This window comes from Podarcis erhardii (genome assembly GCF_964252035.2).
Source record: "Podarcis erhardii genome assembly, chromosome: 12".
In the NCBI taxonomy this organism is placed as follows: Eukaryota; Metazoa; Chordata; class Lepidosauria; order Squamata; family Lacertidae; genus Podarcis; species Podarcis erhardii.
In genome coordinates this window covers 16,770,126-16,795,081 of record NC_138513.1, presented here as the reverse complement: position 1 = coordinate 16,795,081, position 24,956 = coordinate 16,770,126, and the positions used below count along the sequence as shown (strand labels likewise).

At 44.2% G+C, this 24,956-nt stretch overlaps 1 protein-coding gene and 1 pseudogene across 5 annotated transcripts in view; one reads left to right on the top strand and one right to left on the bottom strand.

The window, feature by feature from the left end:
* Positions 1 to 14,007: 14,007 nt before the first annotated feature.
* LOC309352953 (microtubule nucleation factor SSNA1 pseudogene) lies at positions 14,008 to 14,391 on the bottom strand (annotated as a pseudogene). The gene has a single exon. The product of its transcript is annotated as a microtubule nucleation factor SSNA1 pseudogene (transcript).
* Positions 14,392 to 16,783: 2,392 nt separating this feature from the next.
* Positions 16,784 to 24,956, top strand: part of WAC (WW domain containing adaptor with coiled-coil) — a 44,861-nt gene continuing 36,688 nt past the window's right edge. Inside the window, exons 1-3 of one of the 4 annotated variants that reach the window (XM_081834320.1) lie at positions 16,784 to 17,436; positions 18,040 to 18,076; positions 19,421 to 19,616. In XM_081834320.1, the coding sequence (XP_081690446.1) occupies positions 17,342 to 17,436; positions 18,040 to 18,076; positions 19,421 to 19,616 (328 nt within the window). In that variant the 5' untranslated portion in view covers positions 16,784 to 17,341. Of the gene's footprint in view, positions 17,437 to 17,497; positions 17,892 to 18,039; positions 18,077 to 19,420; positions 19,617 to 24,956 lie in introns of those variants that run through there. The other 3 variants (XM_081834319.1, XM_081834322.1, XM_081834321.1) reach the window with 3 other exon arrangements.

The window sequence follows — 24,956 nt, the reverse complement described above, 5'->3', positions numbered from 1 at the left end:
AAGGCAGCAAGTGGCGATAGGTTCCTTCAAAGCAGGCAAACAGAAAAAGTGTCCTGCAACCTATTTGTCTTAGTTGTTGACTCAGGCACATACTAGATATTACAGTGCCACCTGCTGTTTTACTGCACAATATTGCTACAAATTAAAAGCAGTCCTTGAATTTTTTACTGCTCAGGTGGGGAATATCCCTTCTCTGGATTCATTGCTAGCAGAGCAAAATGCAGCCTCTGGAGCTACTGAATTTATGCTTTCTGAACACAGAACTTGCAGTGTATGTGGCACAGGCGATGAACAATGCTGTCCTGAGTGCTGCATAAGGTGGAGCTTAAGCTCAGAGGAACAGCTTTTCAGGATCAGACTAAGGGTCCATTATTATTCGAGGTTGTATCCTGCTAAGTTCTACTCACTGCAATTAATGGACATGGCTAACTTGGGTTGATTCATTTCAATGGGTCTGTTCTGAGTAGAATTTAGTTGGCTATAGCCCTCTAACTGTGGCCAGCAGAATGCCTTCAAAAGCTCCCAAGGAGGCAGTGGTGCAGCTGGTAATCTGAGACTGTGCACTTGTAGGGTTAACCTGTGTCCTCTTTTTCCAGGACACGTCCTCTTTTTCAGGGGTAAAATCTCTGTATGGGTAGATTTTTTTAATTTTCAAAAATGTCTGGCTATACTTTCTGGATGAGACATAACCATAACTAGTGGCTGCAGACTTGCTTTCCTTTTCTCTTCTCCTGCCCTCCTCAACAATATATCACAGCTTCTATAGCCTCCATATAGTAGGGGCATTTAAAATGAGAGTCGTCATAACGTCCTCTTTTTTGCTCTTCAAAATATGGCAACCCTAAAAGGGTATTATGGGGCAGAAGGGGGCTGACTTCTTTAGATTGTCCTGTGTATTACTTCAGTTGCCCAGACATCTGCCCTAAAATCCTGCTTGATGGCACCTTTATGCAAGCAAGGCATCAAGGTGATGGACTGCTTTTGCTGCTGTTGCCCTGAGCCTGTAAAACTCTGAAGTATACTCTCTCTGAACACTCCTGTAAAGGTAAAGGGACCCCTGACCATTAGGTCCAGTTGTGACCGACTCTGGGGTTGCGGTGCGCATCTTGCTTTATTGGCCGAGGGAGCCGGCGTACAGCTTCCGGGTCATGTGGCCAGCATGACTAAGCCACTTCTGGCAAACCAGAGCAGCACACGGAAATGCCGTTTACCTTCCCGCCAGAGTGGTACCTATTTATCTACTTGCACTTTGACGTGCTTTCGAACTGCTAGGTGGGCAGGAGCTGGGACCGAGCAACGGGAGCTCACCCTGTCGTGGGGATTTGAACCGCCGACCTTCTGATCAGCAAGTCCTAGGCTCTGTGGTTTAACCCACAGCGCCACCCACGTCCCTTGAACATGACTGTACCATTTAAAATAAACAAAGTGCTGCACAGCACCACACAGGCTTGGGACAGCAACAAAGATATCTGTATTTGTAACAAAGATATCTGGATAAAAAGGGATTCTTTACACTTCAGAAGAGAAGAGTCTTAGTGCTCCTCTTCTTCTCTTTCTTCTTCTTCTTCCACCATGTTTTCCACAGATTCAATCGCAAATTCCAAAATTGTAAAATTAAATTCAGGAGACTGTCAAAACATATTGCTAAATGGAGTGCCTACTCTCCTGGCTTGATTGCAAATGAACTACTGTAAAAACCAATCACTTCTTTTCTTCAAATTAGCAATGGTGGGTGATGAATGAATTTCTCAAAATAAAACCCAGCGGTGAAAAGTCTCTACTTTCCCTACGGAAAACCCAGTCCTTTTAGGAAAGGGAAACGCAAACAATTCCATCTGTATTTCCAGTTGCACCACCTAATTTACTGCAGACATTCTTCTGTTTACTGTAAATGGGCATATTTCACTACAGAAAACAACATGTTGCAGTGAACAAGAAATTATCTGCATAGTCTAATCAGATTTAACTCAGAGGCTTGTTGCCCCCCAAATGTCCTGATTAAAACGATAAAACTTTCTCCTGCTGGGTCTGTCAATTAAGATGCAAAAGAGCAGAGCCTCCTCAGACATAAGTTGGAAGAGGAAAGTAACAAGGTCACTTTAAGAAAGCCTAGAAGCAGCACATCAATCATGTTTCGCTGATGATTAGAACACAAAGGACAGATCTGACAAGCAGATCTGAGCAGGGGGAAAGACCTCACCATTAAGGATGATATGCCTAAAACATCACTATGTTCATAATTGCGGGTTATAAAAACCTGAAAGACGTTTTCAGTTAGGAAGGCACCACAGACTGTTCCCATGTTGGTCCAGCAATTTGGCTCTCATGACATCATTGCAGAACTGCTTTTGCTATTTAACAGGTTTTCACTGATTTTGTAGGTTGCCTCGAGGGCTTTTATACTGGAAAGGTGGGTTGAAAATAGGGTTGCCATATTTCAAAAAATAAAAACCAGGAGACATGCTCCCCAAGTTGTTGAGTTTTTTTGTTTTTTTACAAAAATGCCCCCAAAGTGTCATCTTTCAGAAATCCCTCCCCCCAGACATCAATTCCTCCTTTGATATCCCAGTAATGTCCGGGAGAATCAAGATGTATGGCAGCCCTACTGAAAATATCTTTTTTTAAGTAACAAAATGAGTTCTACAAGCTAGAAACTCTGTGTATAAAAAGAGAGAGAAAAGGGATGGAGCAACCATGTATCTTACATGACACTGTTTTAAGGGTACCCTTGAAATTAAAGTGTGAATGTGACAAATAATGTGTTTGCAAACATACGTATCAGGGCCAGCCCAAGCTCTGAAAAGACACCCAGGAAAATGACACTCCCTTATGTCAATGGGCCCTGCTAGGCACACTGAGCAGCAGAACTCTGATCAATACCAGGTGGCTTGGGGAGAGCTGCCATTTGAATTCCCTACAATAACATGGAATTGTGCTCAGATGGGAGGCATTCTGGGAAATTTAAATGGTGGCTCCAAGCTGCTGAGAAAGTGGGAAGGGGAAGGCAGGTGCTAACATTATAATCAGGAAAAGCAATGCAATATTCCCCACCTCTGAATGTACCTCAGAAGGGCAGGCAGGTGGGGACTGGTTGAGGGCAGACTGAGATTGGTGGGGCAGCACCCCATTCATCCTAATGGACCATCGTCCACCGTCAGGCCCTTCTGCATGTAAGCCATGTGCCTGAGGTACAGCTTCTCCCCATATGGTTCTAGAATACCATTTTGTCTTTAACTACCTATTCCTCATCTCCAGATTTTGTTTAAACCAGTGTTTCTCAATATTCTGTAGCAGGGAAAATATGTTATGTAGGCAACAAATGATACCAACAGAGAGCGGGGGAAGAGAAGCAAATCTGGCTTTGATTTGTGGAATGCAGAAGAAAAGATGGAGCATGGCTCCATCCCTGAGTGAAGAGGTCAGGCCTCCAAAATGTTTTGGGAATGCAACTACGATTAATCATTTGGCAGCCATTGTTCAGAATCAGAGGTCAATGAGGCCACGGCCAACTGAAACAAAAGCCAGCATGTGTCCGCACCCAAGTGCTGGAATTCAAGCGGGTCTGTCTCTTTGGGCAAAAGGAGGAGGCCAGTCATAAATTTGACGTGCGCCTCCTGTTTTCACTCTGCCAGGTTAGGGAAACGAGGTGCTTTGATATTTGATCCTATAACCTTTCACCCAACATCTGGCCCTAATCAACATCTCTCTGGGAGAGGAGAAGCATTGGCCTTGACAGAAAAAAGAGGGAAAGTGAGCTCTGGAATAGAGGTTGCAATCCACAGCAGGTTCTTCAATTATAGGCGGGGCCCAACGAGGCAGCTGAAGAACATAAGGAGAGCCCTACTGGATCCGGGTCAATGGTCCATCTAGTCCAACATCCTGTTCTCACAGTGGTCCACCTGATGGCCAGGTATGCTAGTGTTGTAGATATGCATTCCACCAAGGGGAATGAATGCTGGAACAGCTATTACTCTTGCCATTCCCCTTGTGAATTCACCAGGGGAAGGGGGAAATGCTCACAATTGTTGTTTGAAGTGGCATGTGAATATTTGTGTTCTTCCTTTACTTTGCACCCTTCCCATCAAAGGCATCAAAAACAAACAAATGAAAAAGCTGCAAAACCAGCCCAGGGACTGCAAATTGGGGATGATGGAGGAGGAGGAGGAGGAGGAGGAGGAGGGAGTGAAGTACTCTCTTAAGAATACTTGCCAGGAAGTGTAGTGTAGTGGTTAAGAGCGGTGGACTCGTAATCTGGTGAACCGGGTTCGCGTCTCCGCTCCTCCACATGCAGCTGCTGGGTGACCTTGGGCTAGTCACACTTCTCTGAAGTCTCTCAGCCTCACTCATCTCACAGAGTGTTTGTTGTGGGAGAGGAAGGGAAAAAGGAAACTGTTAGCCGCTTTGGGACTCCTTCGGGTAGTGATAAAGCGGGATATAAAATCCAAACTCCTCCTCCTCCTCCTCCTCCTCCTCCTCTTCTTCTTCTTCTTCTTCTTCTCCTTCTTCATCTTCTCCTTCTTGAGCTCTGTGGGAGTTTCTTGCAAGTAAAGGTGATTAAGACCTATCGCATCTTTTAAATGATTATTAGGAGAAGTTGCCCATTTCGGGTTCTCTCTGTTTCTCCCCCCCCCCAATCTTAGGTTCAGTTCTCCACATAGCCACACCAGTTTGATTTTCTTTTTATAAAAAAAAAGTCGTCATGAAACTTCATAAGCATTCCAGTGCAAAATTTATCCTAATTAATGCAATTAATGCAAATTTATCCTAATTAATGCAATTTCAGGATGCAATTTTGCCTAATAGGCACATTCTTGCAAAGCCACATACCCTAATGAAATGCAGTTTTGTATGTTATTTTCACTAATATACACATTTTTACCCAGACGTCCCCTCGCTATATGCATTTTTGTATGCATTACTTGTCTGGAGAGCTGCATATATTGCTATAATCAGAGAAGTGCAATTTTCAAAGGACGTCTGAGTTCCGATTCTTACATCATTTCGGAAAATGCAACTGGGTAGGTTTGCCTTTAAATACAAACTGGATGGAATCTCTTCCCTACCCTAGTGTACTCCCAGCAACTCATGCTCCCTTTTTCAAACCACTTTTGGCTGTTTACACCAAATGGAGCACGCCCTCCCACACTTTACCTTGTTGCACTTCCTACCTGTTAAGCAGTTGCACCCCCCCAAGCCACAGCCCAACTCAGGCATAGGCAAACTCGGCCCGCCAGATGTTTTGGGACTACAACTCCCATCATCCCTAGCTAACAGGACCAGTGGTCAGGGATGATGGGAACTGCAGTCTCAAAACATCTGAAGGGCCGAGTTTGCCTATGTCTGGCCCTAACTCCAATACCAGAAGAGGAGAAAAGTGCCTAAATCTACAAAGTACAATGGGAAAAGGCGAGGGAGAGGCTGGATTTACTCCCCTCTCCGGCACGCTCGATTTTAGGTAAAAATACACTCCACTGCCTCATGTGAATAGCGCACACGCATGTTTAGCATGCGCACATTTCCCATCCAGCCTAGTTTGGCCCTAAGTTGCTGCAAATATAAGCAATTACTGCTGAGAGACGTGTTAATGTGGGCAACTTTTGCTAGGAGGCTTTGCTGCTGCGTGCCAGTAGGAAATGAAGATGATCGTGTCTTAATTGAAGAGAGAAACCTCATTAGCTCATATGCAGCTTATTAGCTCTTTTAAAGGGAGCAGCCCACAGAGGGTGACCCAAAGCCACATGCAGCGCAAGCGCAAATAATGGAGCCACAGCATGCGCAGCAGCCCATGGTAAGCCACAAGTCTGGTTTCAGTCAGTAGAGACAAGAGACTTGTTGTCCCCTTGCAAATCCCTCCAGCACTGCTGGGCATTAAAACTTCTGCCTCATGCCAGATATATTTGACTCCCATTTTATAACAATGTTAATTACAGGCATAGGCAAACTTGGCTCTCCATATGTTTTGGGACTGCAACTCCCATCATCCCTAGCTAACAGGACCAGTGGTGGGTTGATGGGAGTTGCAGTCCCAAAACATCCGGAGGGCCGAGTTTGCCTATGCCTGGTTAATTGCCTCTCCTCCTTCCAGCTCTACTTTTCTGTCTCTTTTAGGACACCTTAGTCCCCCAAAGCCTGACCTTTCCAAAGAATGATACATGAAAGCTATTTTTCAAGTTAGAGTCTCGGGATTGCCGTATCTTCATATTGAATGTGCAAAATGAAGAATCTCAGGGTGTCAGCTATGCCCAGTTCTCCTCCTTGAATAGCTTGCATGATGGTTTTTTCAGGTGATGAGTTTATTTTTCCAATACAGTGGTGCCTCGCAAGACGAAATTAATTCGTTCCGTGAGTTGCTTCGTCTTGCGATTTTTTCGTCTTGCAGAGCGTGGATTCCCCGGGTATTAACTGCTTTAAGAAAAAGGAAGCAAACCCGCAAGACGTTTTCATCTTGCGAAGCAAGCCCATAGGGAAATTCGTCTTGCGAAGCACCTCGAAAAACGGAAAACCCTTTCGTCTAGCGAGTTTTTCGTCTTGCGAGGCATTCATCTTGCGGGGCACCACTGTACCATTTTGGTATGGGTGACACATGGAAAGGTGGAATCCTCAGCTGTATATATCACATGCTTGTTTGCCCCACATCACAAGGATCTTCCAGGATGGAGTGAAGTGTACAACTTCACCGGGTTAGAAAACCTAGATGGTGTTGCCTTGTCATCATCACAAAAATTGGTCTGGGGTGAAGACAATAAAAATGGGACTTCTCATAAGTCAACATTACCCACAATGCATGCTGTGAGCTCAGCTCAACTTGGCCTATTAATTATACTCTCTGTGGCACTATTCACACAAGCCAGTGTCGTGCGTTCAGATGTGCTTGGACTACTATGGTCCAACAAAACTCCTCTGAATACTTCTCCTCCTTCTTCTTTGGTGATCACTTGTAGCCGAGTAAGATTTGGCTACAAGTATTCAGTTGGGAGCCGCCCAGAGTGGCTGGGGAAACCCAGCTAGATGGGGGGAAAAAGAAAGAAAGAAAGAAAGGAAGGAAGGAAGGAAGGAAGGAAGGAAGGAAGGAAGGAAGATTATTATCATTGCCTTCCATTAAACACGGTTTTAACAGTGAGTCCATAAATGACTGTGGAGGCCAATTCTGGATCCACACATCCTTCCACAGTGGGGACATCGGTTTATGGGAGGGAGTTGATCATGGTGAAGGTTTGCCAAGCGTGCCTTCCTCTTAGCGTGTTTCCCCCTTTCATCCTGAGTTCGAGTGTCTTCAAAGCCCACGACACCACTACTACAGCTCAGAACTTGCTGGATAAACGCAGGACAAATTTCTTCCACAAGAGACAAAGGAGCAAAATCCCAGTGCTGTGGCAATCTCTAAATCCAGAATGATCCCACAGTTTAAATTTTATGTACTTAGTGTACCCTCATCAATGGCGCTACCTAATGACTCAGGAGTAAATTTAGAATAAATGGAAGTTAAACATGAGGGGCGAAAATATCCCGGACAGGTTTCCTTCCCACTATTTTCAGGTCAGGATATTAATTTGACTGAATGAACTGGGATAGACAATGTGGTCCCTTTGCTGGACTACAAATCCCATTGTCCTGCCTGAAACTGATGCGCCATAGCTAGGCGCCATACCTAGACCGTGTCCTCCCTTTGAAATCCAAGCATCAGTGACTTCCTGAATGATTTATATTTTTAGTGTGGAATGCAAGACACCCTGCAGCCTAGGACGCTCTTCAGCATGGAACAGTCCTGTGTTTCAGGGAACGTGTGTGAATGACATGCCGTCGGTAGTGGGTGTGTTTCTCACATTAATCCGCCTCTGGTTGATGATTCCACTGGAAAGAGCCATGGGAGGCGTGGGGAACCTTGGGCCTCCTGCTGTTGTGAACTGCAATTCCCATCAGCCCTTGCAAGCCTGGCCAATGACCAGGGATGAGTAACATCCAATATGGTGTGGCTGATTTGTTCAGCTGCCTATCCTTGAGTGCGCCTGCAAACAAGCCTAGGCAGCCATTTCTGTTCTCTTGCTGCAAGCCACAAGCCTTGATTGGTTAATTATTGCCCATTAACCAGCACTCATTGCAGCGGCCAAGCCATTAAGCAGGGCAGCATATGGTTCCTAACAGTGCTATTAACATACCTTTAGGGAGCATTTCCTGAAGCAGCAGGGCATTTCAAGGGGAAGGGAGTGGCTTTGCTTTTTTTTGAAACGAGCTCACTGGTTCAATGCCTGGGCCCAGATGACAAAAACCCACATCGCGCCTGCAAACAATAGCAGGTGCCCTTGGCTGAAACAAGCATGTGAACATGCAGCAGAAGAGCTACGTTGGGAGATAATGCCTTGATTTCTCCTGCAATAAATGTGTGGCGAGCAATGATGGACTCAGCTACATTGGTAAAGAAAAAACGATTTGTATGCGTTTTATATGCGATATAACATTTTGCCACCAGATGGCGCTGTGGAGTTGTGTTTTTCTCTACTTGTTTTCCCTGTTTAAATTTACAACATGTTTCACTGAAGCGCTTCTTTGAAGTGCCTTCGATCCAGCCTATGTATTTACTGCATGGGGGGAAGGTGTGAAAAAAGTCCAAAGACTGAAAGTTCAAAATTAAATGAAAGCACGTATACTCTTTGCAGATCTTTGGGAAAGAGCAGTTGAAGATGCTTCCCTTTCCCGCCAGCCCCATTCAGCTTTTAACATGATCTGATTCTGCTGCCACTCTGCATTTTGATTGATTGATTATTTCTTTGCTGATGTGTTTTGGTTTCATACATTGACATTCTGCAGTACCCTTGGGAATGTGCATGATTAAGAGGTGGGACATAAATATATTTAATAATAATAATAATAATAATAATAATAATAATAATAATAATTCCTTCATATCTGAATTGTGTCATACTTGGGAAAAAGGATAGCAAACAAAATGCATAAATAAGAAAATATTCCATTGCATTTTCTCTTCTCTTTGTGCACAGATTATCTTCAGGATCAGATCTGAGCTCTTCTTGCCTTTAACCATCAGTGCCCCCATTTTTAAAGCAGCAATGCTTGCTCCCCATAATTACAGAATACACTGTTTGCAGAACATATCTGATAGTTTATGCTCTACTTCTGTTATTTTACTGACACAATTTTCTATTTTGTGATATATGCAAAACACTTAACCAATGCAAAAAAGAGAGAACTCTCTCTTCTGGAATTCTTCAGTCGCAAAAATTCTTAAACCTCTCTGGGTTTTCTCTTCTGATTATCGTCTCCTTTTCCAACATCTATCTTATTCCTAATCTCTCCATCATGTCAGGCAGATCGTTAATCATGCTGCACATCTGCTTTGGGTTTCAGGATGATTCTAGTTCAATAAAATATAGTTTCTTAACCCATGTTTTTCTCCTTTGTACTCTGGATTTGTGATCATTTCTTTTGGCATCTCAGATTCTATGGAGCCCAGAGTGTATAAAACGTATGTTATCTACACATACTGGCTTCATAAACTGGAATTGTTTCCATATCTGTTTATATAGACTGCACAGATCCATTAGAAATAAGAATGCGATTTGTCACCTTGCAAGCCTTTCTTCTAAGGATGGAATACATATATCTGTTCCCTACTGCTCCAGAGCACTGACATCTTAGCTCAGGGCTGGGCAGTGGCAGCTGGTAACATTTTGATTTCATAGGGTTGCAGTTTTCATCTCAACAGAAATTGCACAGCACTTATTTAGTCATTGCGCATGTGCAGAGTGTCATTGTCTCCTCCACTCTAAATCCCACTCCCCAATTGTTCTCTCCACATCTATTGAAAGAGAAACAGCTCCAATGTAAGAGGCCCAAGTATGATTTCCAGACAAGATTGACTCCATATCTCATATTTAGAAATTAAGCCACGACGCACAGCATAAGTTTTCAAAATTTACATCTATGCATCCATTGCCCTCAAAAAAACCCTAAACATAACAAACTTTTAAAACACAACAAAGGCTTTCTTTCAGTTGCATGTAGTTTTCCTCCCCCCCCCCCAAAATCTAAGTATTCATTATCCAAAACATTGTTTTCCTCTAAATTTAAAGAACAAGAGTATTCCAACCAATATGGGAAAATGTGATTGTTTCATTTGAGTCAGGATACAACAAAACACACCAGAAAATATTTGCCATGCATGACTCAGTCCTGAAAATGTGAAGCAACAATCTCTGTTCATGTGCAAAGTTCATCATACCAGAGTGATTGTAGTCGTCAACTCTATAATGTCTGAGTTTGGGGAGAATGTTTTCCAGGTTTGGGGATGGACAAATCGTATCCAGAATCGTATCCAGAAAGGCAAAGAGCCCAAACTATTCACTTCAAAAATTCACTAACAAACTCACAAAGAACAAGGGAGAAATAATAGGGACCAGGGAAGTGGCTTACTGATAAAACAGATCAACATACTTTTTCTGAAAACGAGTCTGGAAAACTCTGGAAATACAAATACTCTGGAATTGCAAATGGCCCAGTATCTACCTTACCTGCCCTACTCCACCTTGCAGTAGTTTTTAATGAGTGAATATAGGAAAATGGTAGATACAGAGCTTATTGCAACACACAAGCCACCCTTTCAATGCCCCAAACTTCTTTTAAAATAAAAATAAAATAAAAATATAGCTATTTATTGTAGAAAGAGACTCACTGTAGCTCACAGTGGTCTTTGAGATGCTCTTGGACTACAATTCCCATAATCCCTGACCATTGCCCTTGCTGGCTGGGTCTGGTGGGAATTGTATTTCAACAGCATCTGGCAGCCCCCAAGTTCCCCAACCCTGCTCTAATGGAAGTGACTGAATTGGGCTGCAATTTTGTGCACGCTTAACTGGGGGCAAGCTACCGTGGGACTAACTTCCGAGGAAGCAAGTCTAGGCTAACACTGTTAAGCTTAGCAATGAAGAGGGCTTTGATGGGAGAGAAGCATGCAGAGCCCTCTCTAAAGTGTCTTCTTTGGGGTGAGAAGACGACAGTTGGCCAGAGGCTTCTCTCTCCATTCAGCGAGGGATACTCAACAGCTGCTGTAATCATGTGCCGCAACTCTTAACATGACCTCATTTAGCTTGATAAATTAACTGAGTCTTGCAAGGCTTTCTTAAGAGAGCAGCAGGATGCTTATGAGTGATGTAAGTACACTTTATTCCACAGACTTATTTATGTAGGCAGCGGATTCCGAGAGCATATTTATGGTGCAGACAAATTTGGCTTAGGCAGCTGGAACTCCGTACTTTTTTCGCAAATAATCACTGGAATTATCACATTAGTTTTGGAAGATGATATGAGTGAAACTGACAGATAGAAGACCTAAGGGCTTAAGAGGCTTAATTTTATCCTAAAACCCATCCCCACCAAATGTTTTCAAATTGACATCACAGGCTTCGGGATTATGCACTATTGGCACTTCCTTGTGAGCAGACTTGGAAGTGGAAAATAAAACCAACAGTTACCTAACTGCTTGATTTGATGGGTGCAATCAATCAAAAAGTTTTGAAGTGGCTGGTTAAATGTGCCTTATTAAATCAAAATATACCTTGAGTGAATCAAGTGGCTGCATACCTAAGTCACCCTCCTTCAAGGGACGCTTCTCTGCAAAAAGTGCCGGACCAATATATTTTGCTGCCTGAGGCAAAGGACAAAGTGGCGCTCTCCCTTTTCCAGACGTTGAGAGAAGAGAGTTGACTCTTATGTCAACATTGCCAACAGGACTTCATGCTCCACAGCAGGCTAGCAGAGCACATATTATTTATTGTTATTATTTTAAACTTATTTCTTTCATTTATTTGTTTCCCATAAGGCATCCCAAAGTGATTCACAATATAACAACCTATATAACTTACATATATAAAATCTTTTTTTTTTTAAAGCACTTACAGCGCCTGAAGCTATAGACACAGATATGGGAGACACATGCTTTATTGTCGGTGGGGCAGGTAAAGCTGTCTGATTTTATTTTCTCTGCGCTCCTCCCAGCGGTCATTTCTCCACTGCTCACCGCTCTGGGTGCACAACCTGACTGCCCGTCGTCAGGCACATCCATAATTACAAGCACAATTTTACTAGAATTAGATATCACCCTCAAAGGCAGAAAATGAAGCTTCAATTAATAGGGAAAATGGAAATTTAGACAGCAGTTCTTTATACAGCAGCTGCCCACAACTACCAATATTTTGGAGGATTACAGACAGCAGCAATTTGGCATGCTGGAATGCTATGTATATATCCATATATATATATATAGAGAGAGAGAGAGATAGATAGGGAGGGAGGGAGGGAGAGCAGCTTTTCCTGCAGTTGTTGGGACCTCGAGAATGACTTGAGAAAGGATGCTGCCAGCAGGTTCCGTTTTTTCAGAGCCGTCAGCCAGAAGTCCCTTACTCTGTCATATGCTGATCTGAGGACATTTCAGTCTCCTTACATTCATTGCCCCTGCCCTCCACCACTCCCAGTGTTTTACAAGTTAGTCTTCCCAATAATACATGCAAGTGGGAATTACAAATCAGGCTGGTTCTTAGTATTTTTTTTTGCAATAGATTATGAAAAGTTACTATATATATATGTGTGTGTGTGTAACTTTTCATAACCTATTTCATAACCTATATATATATATTACGAGTTAAATAAAAATGTGTATGGCATCTATGCATAATCATACTTTTTTTGGCAAGGAACTTTTTCATTGGTTGGTTTAAGTATTTTTCTTAAAACACTCTGTGGAATTGAAGGCTTCAAAAACATGATCAACAGGTATTAAGTTTTGAGATCTCAGTGCACATCCTAGAAAACAAATCATGTGCAAAGCTGCCTCCATGTGCATTTTTTCACATACTGATTTTAAGATTTAATCTATATACAGCATTCCTTTTCTCAATACAGGCAAGAATGTCAACTCTGTCCTCCTGCATCAGTAACATCCCCTTCACATTTGTTAAGCAAGACTTCACTGTGGGGTTATTCCATGACTGCTACCACGATTGCTCGGAGAATCCTATTCACCGTTGCACACTTTTCCTAGGGTGGACAATTTTCGATCTCCAAGGACAATTCAAGATGCAGGGCCAATTCAGAATCACATCATTCAGGACTAAGACAATTGCCATGGGCAGGGCATTTCTCCTGAAAAACATATTTAACATTTTGCATTGTATGTCATGAATTGTATTGTACACAAACAATATACACCTTTGTTAAGAGGACAACTGCTTCCTCTAGAATAGTCATCTTTTCTCTCTCTCTTTTTTTGCAGAGAGTTGTTTTTTCTGCAAGGAGGGGCATTGTTGCTGAGCTGCTGATGTAATGCCTTACTATCGGCTTATACCTCAACGCTGGTGAGGGCTGGGTACTTTGCATAGATCACAGGTGAGTTTGGTCACTCAGGGATAATGTAATCGAACAGCTTGAAATGACTTGAGACTGGGACCCCAGAACCCACTGGCTGAGAGAGGCATATCCCTGTCTTCCAAGAAGCTCCTTTGGAAATTATTGTTGCTGGTGTACTACAGTTATGAAGGGACACAGTAAAAGCTTGCAACAAAAAAGTGGACAAGCCCTGCAGGATTTACCCAAGTGTTATGTCCTAAATCCTGCCCACATCGCCCTCAGATGCATTACTGGAACCGCAAACATTTTACAAACCAATTCTTTCCTTTCTGTTCCAAAAATAGTAGATGCTGCACTGTTGCTTTAAACACAGCCAGTGGTATGCTGAATCCCAAGTACTCTGTTCACTGATCCAGCAGCTGCTAGGCTCCTTGGATCATGTGTCAGTTGGCTCTAACATGTAGACCTTGCAGCATCTAAAACAATCTTAGGATAAGCAGTTGAGTTTTAAAGAACTTTATTTTCAACTTGTCTATTACTTCCATGATATCCTTTATAAAAAGTAACAATTGATACGTAATAAAAACATTAATAAACCCACCAATATAAGATCAAAGAGTGACATTTTTTGTATATAACTTTTCACCAAGCCTAGTGCTGCGTTTGTTGGAGCCCAAGTGTTTGAATATCCCCAGTCACATTTCTATTTAGCATTATCGTTTTGTCTAAATTCCCCGTTTCAGCTTTCAAAACGTTCAGCAGCATCCTAGAGCTTTCCAAGATCTTCTCATAAGTCAACGCTGCTTCGGCAAGGACTTCGTCAAGTTTCTTCTGTGCAGCATTTTTCTGTGCTAAGTTTTCACACACACAATCCAGTTGTTTTGTCAGTGTCTCGATTTTATCCTGGATCCTTTTCTTTTCCCCTTCCGCTTCCCTTATCTGCTTGCTCACTTCTTCTCTTTGCATGTACAAGTCTTCTATATGTTTCACAAGTTCGTTATTATAGCCTTGCAGAACAGCCCCCTGATGAGTCATCCTGCTGGCTCCACCCTTCAGAGGAGAAGGAAATGATCCCTGCTTCCACCAGCTGATCTCACCACGTCTGCCTGTATTTTATAATTTAAATGGAGGAAAGAAAGAAAAATTGCTAAGTGCTTTTGAGCAACACTGTAAAACCAGCACATACATAATGGAAACATCAATAGCAATTGTAGAAAATGTGATTAAGGAAACCATCTGAGTAAGTTTCCAAGGATCCTATTTTGCCATTACTTTAACTTCTTCCACTCTGACATGAAAGTGGCCAATGGTCTTTTCCAAGATGTTATGAAGCTGCTGATATTTTGAGACGGCTCTAAAATGTGTGCACTTAAGTGCTGTGTGCAAGAGAATGTGTAGATGCACAATTTCATGTATGAATGATGCAGGAGTGAAATTATATGAATGCATATGCCTTGATAGGCATGGGAGAGGAGCACTGAGGAAGAACAGAATAGGGCAAAGAATTGAAGGAAAGTTTAATCTCCCCTTGCCCTCCCGGCTTCTCTCACAAGGTTCTCATGCTGCTTTATTGTTGTTGTTAATAAGTCTCCTCCCCCCTTTGTCCTAGGATAGGGCCATTAAGGTGCTCTCTAGCTATAGGATGTCTTAGAACAGTAAATACACTGGCAACATGTATACCAGACTACCCAGGATTGATTTACTGCAGTTTAAGTAAGGTTTCTGGGGAGATTTGCAGGGTTTGAGGGTGCTGAGAAGAATCCAAGCCTGCCTAAGCATTTGCTTCCTTACCTCTATAGCACCTGCTTAACTTGTATGTTTGCTGGTAATAGAAGGTAATGCACCACTTAGGCTACCTGTACTAGTAGAAGCTCAGCAGTGCTTAACTCCTAAATAAATATACTTAGGGTAATACAGCAAGTCTCCAGGGCACTTTTCTCCCACAATTTCCGGAACGGCTGCCTTAGGATTCTGACCATGGGGTTGAAAGGAGGGGAGTGAGAAATAGGCCAGCTACCAGAACTTTTGTCTGGAGGGCTCAGGCGTCTCACCTTTGAGGGAGAGGCCCCTTCTTGTGCAACCCACAAGAGTAGTCCCCAAACTCATCCAATCTCAGCCTGCAAACAGGGACTCTACTACTTTTGATTTTCTTGCTAGAGGGATCCTCCAGCACAGGCACCTACCTGCCCAGGAGTAAGTTTGGCTTTTGAAAGCGCCGCTTTTCAAGTGCCCTTGAGGGAGAAGAACCCTGCTCTTTCAGGGGAAAGGGAGCTTCGCGCTGGCTGCACAGTGGTACCTCGGGTTACATACGCTTCAGGTTACATACTCCGCTAACCCAGAAATTGTGCTTCAGGTTAAGAACTTTGCTTCAGGATGAGAACAGAAATCGGGCTCCGGTGGCGCGGCAGCAGCGGGAGGCCCCATTAGCTAAAGTGGTGCTTCAGGTTAAGTACAGTTTCAGGTTAAGTACAGACCTCCGGAACGAATTAAGTACTTAACCTGAGGGACCACTGTATTCTCTCTCCCCTCAAAACCTTCCGCTAAAGCTGCAAAAGAAAGGCAAGCGGCGCCGGCGCCCAGCCACCAGTTGGGGGAGATGCCTCCCCGGCAACCCGCCCTCCTTGCTTCGCCTCCGCGCTGCGGGCAGCTGTTTTCCCCCGGACCCAGAATAGACCGGCGGCCGCCCACGTGCCTCCCAGAATAGCTCCGTTGTCACCCTCCTTCCTGCCGCGGATGGCTCGGAATGAGGCGCCGGGAGGGGGCGGGGCCCGCAGTAGCCCCTGGGCCCCTCGGCGCGAGGACCGCGCAGGAAGGGAAGCGAGCACCTCCGCGGCTGCGCACGGCGAGCACTGAGGCCGCGGCGGCCCTTACTTCTTCCCCTCCCGCAAGCAAACGCTCGGCGGGTCCTTGCGGCGTCAGCCCCGCCCAAGCCAAGCGTGGCGCGGGCCGCGCGGCGCTTAGTTCTTTGGAAGGAAAGGCGCCCTTGGGGCGATCTCTTGCGCCATAAGCCCGCCCGGGACTGTAGCTTCTGCAAAGGCTCGCTCGGAAATCTGTGTCCCGCTTCAGCTCGATCGAGCTTGGAGTAAATCCCATTCAGGTCCATAGGCGCTCGCGATCGGGCAAACGGGATGGGACCGCGCCTTAAGTGCCCACAGAGGGCTCTGGGCGAAGCGTGTCTACCTAGTTACCTGGGAACACGCATAACTAAACGCGTTTTACTCCTGGATAGGCATGCAAATAGGACGTTTTCGTGTCCTCACCCCAGAAGGCTTTCCTTGGAGATTCAAACTGTTGTACAATCTACACACAGTGCAGAAATGGTTCTGGTGACATTTTGTTTTAAATTACATGGGCTTGAACTCGATGACCCCCGGGCTTCCTTCCAACTCTATAATTCTACGAAAGTCCCATTCATAGCTACATTTTTCTAGTTCTCCATCCTCACCTCCGGTAACGCCCACTAAATAACTCCGGTAACTTCGGCTTCGTCGGGGATGGAACAAAACGCGTTTCTGTTATCCCAGCAGAGAACGTCGTTCAGCGGATACAGGAACGAAAGACAAACTCCAAGCCACCTAGCTTGAATTTATCCACCACTTTACGAGCGTATTTCCGGAGCTCATTCTCGGAGGATTAAGATGGGGGGGGGGAGCTACGGAAATAACCGATTGTGGCGGCGTTTCTCCTTCCCCTTGCGGAAATAGTCGAAATGGAGATAGCGATCCGTGACGGAGACAGCCGGTGCCGCCCGAATGCGAGGGCTGCAGGCTGCACGGAGACTACCAATGTTTTCCGAAACTGCAGCGGCCGCACAGAGCGCGAAGAAGGGAGGCTAAAAAACAAAAAAAAACCCAGGCGAGGGCTTGTCGGAGCCTGACGGAAATGGCCGATGTTTCCCGAAGGAAAGCTCCTTAGCATCCGGAAGGGAGGAGGCGGGGCATAGACTTAAGAAAGAGGGTGGGTTCAAAAAAGAAAAAAGGACTGGATGGAATGGGAGGAGCTTTGGCGGAAAGAGCCGATATCAGCCGACGTTAAGCGAAGGCGGCGGCGTCCGAGTTTCCCGGATGTAGTCGGACGGCGGTAGTGTTGGGAGCTGGAGCTGTAGCTGAAGGGAGGGGGGAGGAGGTGTTGGCGGCGGCGGCGGCGGCGGCGGGCGAGCGAGCGAAGGCGGCCAGTGGCAGCAGCGGAGGGGACGCGGCCGCCTTGTGCCTCCCGCGCCCCGCTGTGCGCGTGTGTCCGTCCTGCGGGGGCGCCTCTCCTTCTCGCTGGTGCGGAGAGGAGGAGATGGGCCCGTGAGCGCTGCTTCCCCTCACAGCCGAGCTGCCTGAGCCGCCCCTCCTCCGCCTCCTCCTCCCTCCCTCCCCCTCCTCCTCCTCCTCCTCCTCTTCCCTGTCCCCGGTCGGAGCGCTGCCTCCCCCTCCCCCCTCGGCGGCGCCCGTGGCCCGGCCGCGCCCTCCTGGTCCCCTCAGTCTCTCACACACAGGCCGGGCATTGATGGTAATGTATGCGAGGAATAAGCAAAGACTCAATGATGGGTAAATAACCCCCTTTCTCGTTCCGCCCTCCTCCCGTCTTACTCTCTCTCTTCTCTCTCTCTTTTTCCTACCCCCCCCCCCACCCTCAATACCAACGGCCAGTAACGGTCGCTCGCTAACGTAACGTCTTTTTCTCCTCTCTTTCCAGCTGTCACGACCGCAAGGGGGACTCGCAGCCCTACCAGGTACCGACTTCTTCGCCCGCCGCAGCCCGACACACCGATAGGCCCCTGCGGCGGCGGCAGTAACTGGAGTGTGGGAGGGCGAGCGAAACTACTCGAGCGCAGGCCTCGGCCGCCGCTGCAGGCCGCGGGGGAGGGGAGCCAACCGCTTCCCCTCGCTCTGCTCCGCGCGCGGCGGGCCGGGAGGGGGCAAGGGGGCGGCGGCGGCGGCTCTTGCTCTCTCTCTTACCCCAGCGACCGCGAGGGCTTGAGCGCGAGCTGAGGCGGCGAGAGGCGCTTGGCGGCGGGGCAAGGAAGCGAGAGGCCTAGGCCCGATGCGGGCCGCAGGAGGCGGAGGGCGGCATTGTTTTTTCGTTTTTTCATTTCCCCCCGAGCGAAACCCATGGGATGGCGGTAAGCGGCCGGAACCCGAGTCCGAAAAGGCTTCCCGAGTGCCGCTGACCGTCTTCCCTTCCCGTAGGAGACGAAATAGGAGCCGGGATAGGTTCTAGGCCTTGGGCTTGTAGTAAAGCCCGAGGGGAATTCTAGTTCCTCAAACCCTTTCTGTCAACTGAGAAAACTTTAAATTGGGACCGTGTTGAAGGTGCCCCTGAAGAAATTTGGGAAATGGCTGGTGTGAAGCGGGGTGTGTGTGGGGAAAAACATTTGAGGCTTTCCCTTTGTCATCTCCCCAGTGTTAAAAGGATCGGGAGGGCTGGAGGTGTAAATATGGTCATTTACAGTAGGTTATTTGACCACTACACTTATATACCTGAGTGATCAGATGAAAGAGGCAGCTTTGACAACTGGAGGCTGCAGTCAGTGACAGCACGTCTAATGTAAACATTCATCACACAGCCTTGTGAAAAGGGGTAGATGGAGAGAGGCTCTGGACAAGGCCCTGTTGTGTTTAGTATAACACAAGGTGGTGTGGATGCTACAAAGCTGCATATTCCACTCGTACTACTACAAAATCTATATACCCTTGTGCATCTTTTGCCAGAAATCTCCCTGCTCTTTAAAGTGCATAACAGTTAATCTCAGTTCATAGATGAGGTACCACTAGTTAATATTTGGTTAGATTGTGTGGGATATATTTTTAAGGGTGGAAATGGAGAGGATGTGTTACTGAAACTGGTATCAAATTGGAAGTAGGGTTGAAAAGCCCAGAATTACGTGCTATTAAGTTTGTAAAATGACATAGCACTAGTTAGGATCTAGACAATTGTGAAACTAGTTCCATGACTTAAGAGGATTTCTAAGCTTGATTTATTTTGGACAGCAGCTTCTCCATGCTGCATGGCAAACTTTTTAAAAAAGATATTTCAAATCACAGCTTGAGAAATCTGTACTTGTTATTTCTTTCAGGCTCTTAAATACTCATCAAAGAGTCACCCCAGTGGTGGTGATCACCGGCATGACAAGATGCGAGACACCACAGACCCTTCACCACCAAATAAAATGTTGCGGCGATCTGATAGCCCTGAAAACAAGTATGGTGACAACACTGGACACAGTAAAGCTAAAAGCATGCATACTCACAGAGTTAGAGAAAGGGATGGTGGTGAGTTAAACTTTAACTGATTTGTATTCAAAATACTGCTAGTAATTGAAATAAATCTTGCACCAAAACAAAGCACATTCATTGAGGTGAAGAATTTACCTCACCATTATTTCAGTTCATTCACAACACTGCCACAGGTTCCGTATCCCTGTGTTAGGGGGCTTTAGACCTGGCTGCTTTTGTTGTCTAGTCAGGACGGCTTCATAAACCTGGGCTTTTTGTAGAAACTGCCCTCCATTGCAATCTAACATGGTGGTGTTTGAAGGAAATGATACTGTGTCTTTTGGTAGGCAGGCCTTCATGTGCCTGATATAAAATTTGTTCTTCCTGATAAGTACAGTTTACAAGAGAGACAGTGTAGTGTAATGGCCCTGTATTGGAGGTATCTGGCTTCAGATACCCTTACTCAAGCTTAAAGCTTGCTGGATGGTCTTGGGAAGCTACACATCTCACCCAGCCAAACCTTGCATTCAGGGAAATTATGAAGATAATGGGGTTTACCATAAATACTCTGAAAAGAGCTATATGTCGAAAGATAGGGATACAAATGTTATGAATAAAATAAAGTGAACAATTAGTGAAGTAAACAACATATAAAACAAAACCTTACTGCAGTGAGGTAACACAGTTATTGTGTCTTGGTTTTATTAAACAAAATTTATATACCATGTTATTGTAATAAAACCTATTACGTGGTTATTTGAGATTTGCAAGTATAGAAATAACAGTAATTCCATGAAGCATTTGCTTTCATGCTAAGGCTATTACAAATCAGCATTTAAGTTTCTTGGGACAGTTATATTTCATATTCGCCACTGCACTTTGAAGGTTGTAATTGACAGCCCAAATCCTGTTCTTATCTATAGCTGTTGTGATGAAGGGACAACTACAGTGCCATCTTGCATGAAGTGTAACTACATCTCAAGAAGTCTGATTCTAAAAAGAGAAAGTCTCATTCCAATACTCCACTGGAGATTCTCACTAATGCTTCTGAAACTGTATGGGATTGTGTGTGTCCCATGTCCCCACCTTCTCCTTGCCCCTTGCTCTCTGTTCCTGAGGTTTTCATGTGATGTTCATGGGTAGTGTTAGGACTTTCCTTCAGTACTGGAATAGCAGTGATGAAGCTGTTGATCTGGTAAAGACAGCATCCGCCTACAGGCCTGTGATGCTTTTCTGCCACCCTATAGAAGAGTAATGGGCCTTTAGTAGTTTTTACTAGAGGCGTGCAACTGCCACAAAATTCAACTTGTATCTGTAGCTTTGAGAAGTGGCCAATTCTGCTACTCAGAACTAAATTGGATATGATAAAAAAATCAAGCGCTTTCCTTTCTATTAACTATTATGGGGAATCTAAAAATGTCCATAACCACCTCCCCCTTCGCAGAAGTGGATGGGGTTTTCAGGCACAGCAGCCCCTCCAGAGTGGATTTTTTTGTATTTTTTAATGCATTTTTACAACTTATAAATACATCATACAATATTCATCATTCTCTTGTCCTCGGACTTCCCAGTCCATCTCTCCATGGCATTCTAGGTAGTCTTTTGTCGGCTGTATAATCTATTATTCCACCCAATTTCGTCTCAAACTTTCCTTTATTTAATGTTATCTGCTGCTCATATATTCATTCCTACTTGTAGGTTGAATTGACTATTATACCCTCTAAGATACTCTCTAAACCACTTTGAAGAGTGGATCCAGAGTGGATTAAGCCTGCCAATTTAGAGGCAGATGCATCCAGGAATTTTAAAAGTTTGTTAAAAGAAAAAAATCCTGTTATTTTCTGCCAGGTGTGGTTGCAATTTGCAGGCATGCTCCCCGCTTTGGTGGGGGCGAAATTGCCAAATTTCAGCTGCAGTAATTCCCCTTCAAAGCCATGATTTTTACTATTTTGGGGTGGTTGTGGTAGGAATCATAACATGGTAGCTGTGATGGAGAAACACCCCCAGGAAAGACTGGAGTGGGTAAAATATCACCCTGAAAGGATTTTATTACACCTAGAGTCATTGGTAGATTTGGGGTGGGCTTCTGCCCCCACCAATGATTTTTTGGGATATAGCCTTTTCTTTTTGTGACATATCACCATTGACTTGCATAGAGAAGGGGTGTTGGCATTGGGGGGAAAATAGCATAGGTTAAAATAAACAGCATAGATTGAAATGAGCAGCAGTTTTTAATGTTTTCTTGAACATTCCCCCCCCTCCCCCAAATTGGTGTGCTCTGGAAAATAATTAATTGTGATTAAAATCTAGACTTCTTCAAATTGAAAGATTCTCCTTGCCCTCCTGCTCCCTCCCCATCTGAGCTTAGTGTGTTTCTCTAGTCATCTTGGCTTTACAGTGGTACCTCTAGTTATGAACTTAATTCGTTCCAGAGATCTGTTCTTAACCTGAAACTGTTCTTAACTAGAGGCGTGCTTTTCTAATGGGGCCTCTTGCTGCTGCTGCGCCACTGGCACATGAGTTCCATTCTCATCCTAGGGCAAAGTTCTCAACTCAAGGTAACTCTTCCAGGTTAGCGGAGTTTGTAACCTGAAGCGTTTGTAACTCGAGGTACTGCTGTACTTAAAATAATATTAATAACAACAACAACAACAACAACAACATGCACTTTTAAAATGCAGTGCTTTAAGGGCAACTGAGTCCACAAAGTGAGTTGAAACTTTAGGGAGTCCGTCATCTGACTCAAAGTGCCTTAACAGTGCAATTTGACTTGGGACTATGAAAAGCTCACACAAATCACCCCTTTTTGACTTATAATTTTGGAGGTGCACATCTCCAGTATTTACCTTTTAAATGTACCTGTGTCACGGATCCATGCTTCAAGGTATTAGATGTTTAGACTTGCATGGATTCTTCATTCACAATATCAGTGACTTGTTTATCTTTGGTTAGAAAATAGGGGTAGCAGTATTAAAATATAAGGTAATGTGTTATATTTGCCAATATCTTAGTACCGCGTCAGATTATCTGTACGTCAAGAATGTTTCTGTGGGGAGCTTCATTTTTAAAGGATGGTATGCAATTGTGACTTTACTAGCATCAGTAGAATGGGGAGGGAGACAATTTTTAGAGAGTTGAGTAACTCTCTGGAGCAGATTTAGGAGGATCACCAAAAATTACTTCCCTCCCTGTTCTGCCGATGGATCCCTTCAATCAGTGAGCAGTCACCATTGTATATAGTACCACCGTGGGAATCATCTTGCTCCCATAGTCCATGTAGAAATTGATACAGATCATCGTGACCAATTTGCTTGGAAGTAAACTCAAAGGTAATAAATGTGTGCTTGTCATTTAAAAAATAGTAGAATAAATTTAATCTTGGGGGTATTCATCCTTTCCAGAAAATAACGTGAGGCCTAAACTTCAGTTGCTTACAATTCAAATGGCTTGCTCTTAATGTTGAACCCCGTTTTGAAACTGAGATACTGGTATGATCACTTTGTACCTGGAGCAGGGGCACGTCTTTCTTGAAAATGCCTTTCCTTGGCTAGAATTTGGAAGGAACGTATTGTACTGGGTAGGTGGGTATAAACCTGAAAATATGAAAATTGGGGGAAGGTAGCAGAAGCTGTTAGGTTGAACAGCCACTCCAGAAGTATATTGATCCATTTGGTTGTGCAGTAGTACCCAAGTGGGCTCTTGCATGTTTCCTCGTTGACAGGAATGAGTGTGAAGCTTTGTATGTGACCATGTTGGGTGTAAAAAAGCAGGACTTTGATGTTACTGCCTCTTGGAGACCTTTGTGGGGTCCCTGAAAGTTCTGTGTGATATAAAAACCACAAGAGACACTAATTGAATGCCTGAGCATGGGGCGGTTTCCTAGTGGATTAACTTCCCGATGATGATGATAATTATTTAATTTGTTTGTCTGTTTGCTTGCTTACCACCCACCTGCAGCTTCCAACAAGTTAAAACACACTAAGACATTAAACATTAAAAACTTCCCTATACATGTACAGTGCTACCTTCAGATGTCTTCTAAAAGTAAGATAGTTGTTTATTTCCTTGGCATCTGATGGGAGGGTGTTCCCCAGGGCTGGTGCGACTATTGAGAAGGCCCTCTTCCTGGTTCCCTTTTACCTCACTTTTTGCAGTGAGGGAACTGCCAGAAGGCCCTCGGAGCTGAATCTCAGTGTCCAAGCTGAATGCTAGTTTAATTTTTCATAATTCCTAACACAATTTATTTAGAACAGAATGGTAGGTATAATAGTAGGCAGGAAAGTTTGATAAATCTGGAGATCATCCTTTGAAATGTAAAGTTGTTTAACATGGCTGTTCTGATCTTCATTTGCACTTTAATGAATTAAGTCTAATTTTATATCCATTGAACTTGTTAGAACTTATTTGTAAGAGTAGACATGTTTAGGATTTAGCTGTCAGACATTTTTCGATTTTGGCTTTAGTTGAATTAATTTTTAAAATGGATTATAAAAACATATAAAGAAAAATATATTGTCTTCAGTTAACTCCATCCTTTAAATATTATTGAAAACTTAATATAAAGTATTAATAAAATTATAAAACAAAGACAAATGTAATCTTCATAAATTCATATTGACATAATTGCCAATAAGCACAGACCAAACAAAATAGACAAATTAACACTTGTTGGGCCATTTGTATTTTTATTATTCTGCCAGGAAAATAGATCTAGCATTTGCTTTCTGTAAATCAGGTAAGTTAATTCTGCTGGGCAAATTTAGTTTTGTAGCTATTGTCATTTAGTGACTAAAAAGTTTGAATCATAGAGATTGCCCTTCTGTAAGCTAAACTTTTAGAATTAGAGAGTTCTCAAACTCAAGATTCAGTTTATGACACAGCTAATATTCTCAGCCTAGCCTCCCCCTCTTACTGCACAAATTATTAAAGTGGAAATATTAAGCCTCAATTCCTTTTTGTGCCATTGAACTAAACATTTTTGCTTAATCTTGGGAAATGATGTAGACCTCTTGAAAATCTTTATAATTTGTCCCAAGGCAAGATTCCAGGTTCAAGTTATCTGTACAGTGGTACCTCAGGTACAGGCGCTTCAGGTTACAGACTCCGCTAACCCAGAAATAGTACCTCGGGTTAATAACTTTGCTTCAGGATGAGAACAGAAATCGTGCTCCCTCGGCGCGGCGGCAGGGGGAGGCCCCATTAGCTAAAGTGGTGCTTCAGGTTAAGAACAGTTTCAGGTTAAGAACGGACCTCCGGAATGAATTAAATTCTTAACCCGAGGTACCACTGTATATGCATGGGAAATTTAGGACTCCTTTCAAGCAGCAGCCATCCATACGCATAAAAAGCCTCTAACAAAGTTCAGAGGCCCATCCTAGAGCAACATCCCAAAATGTA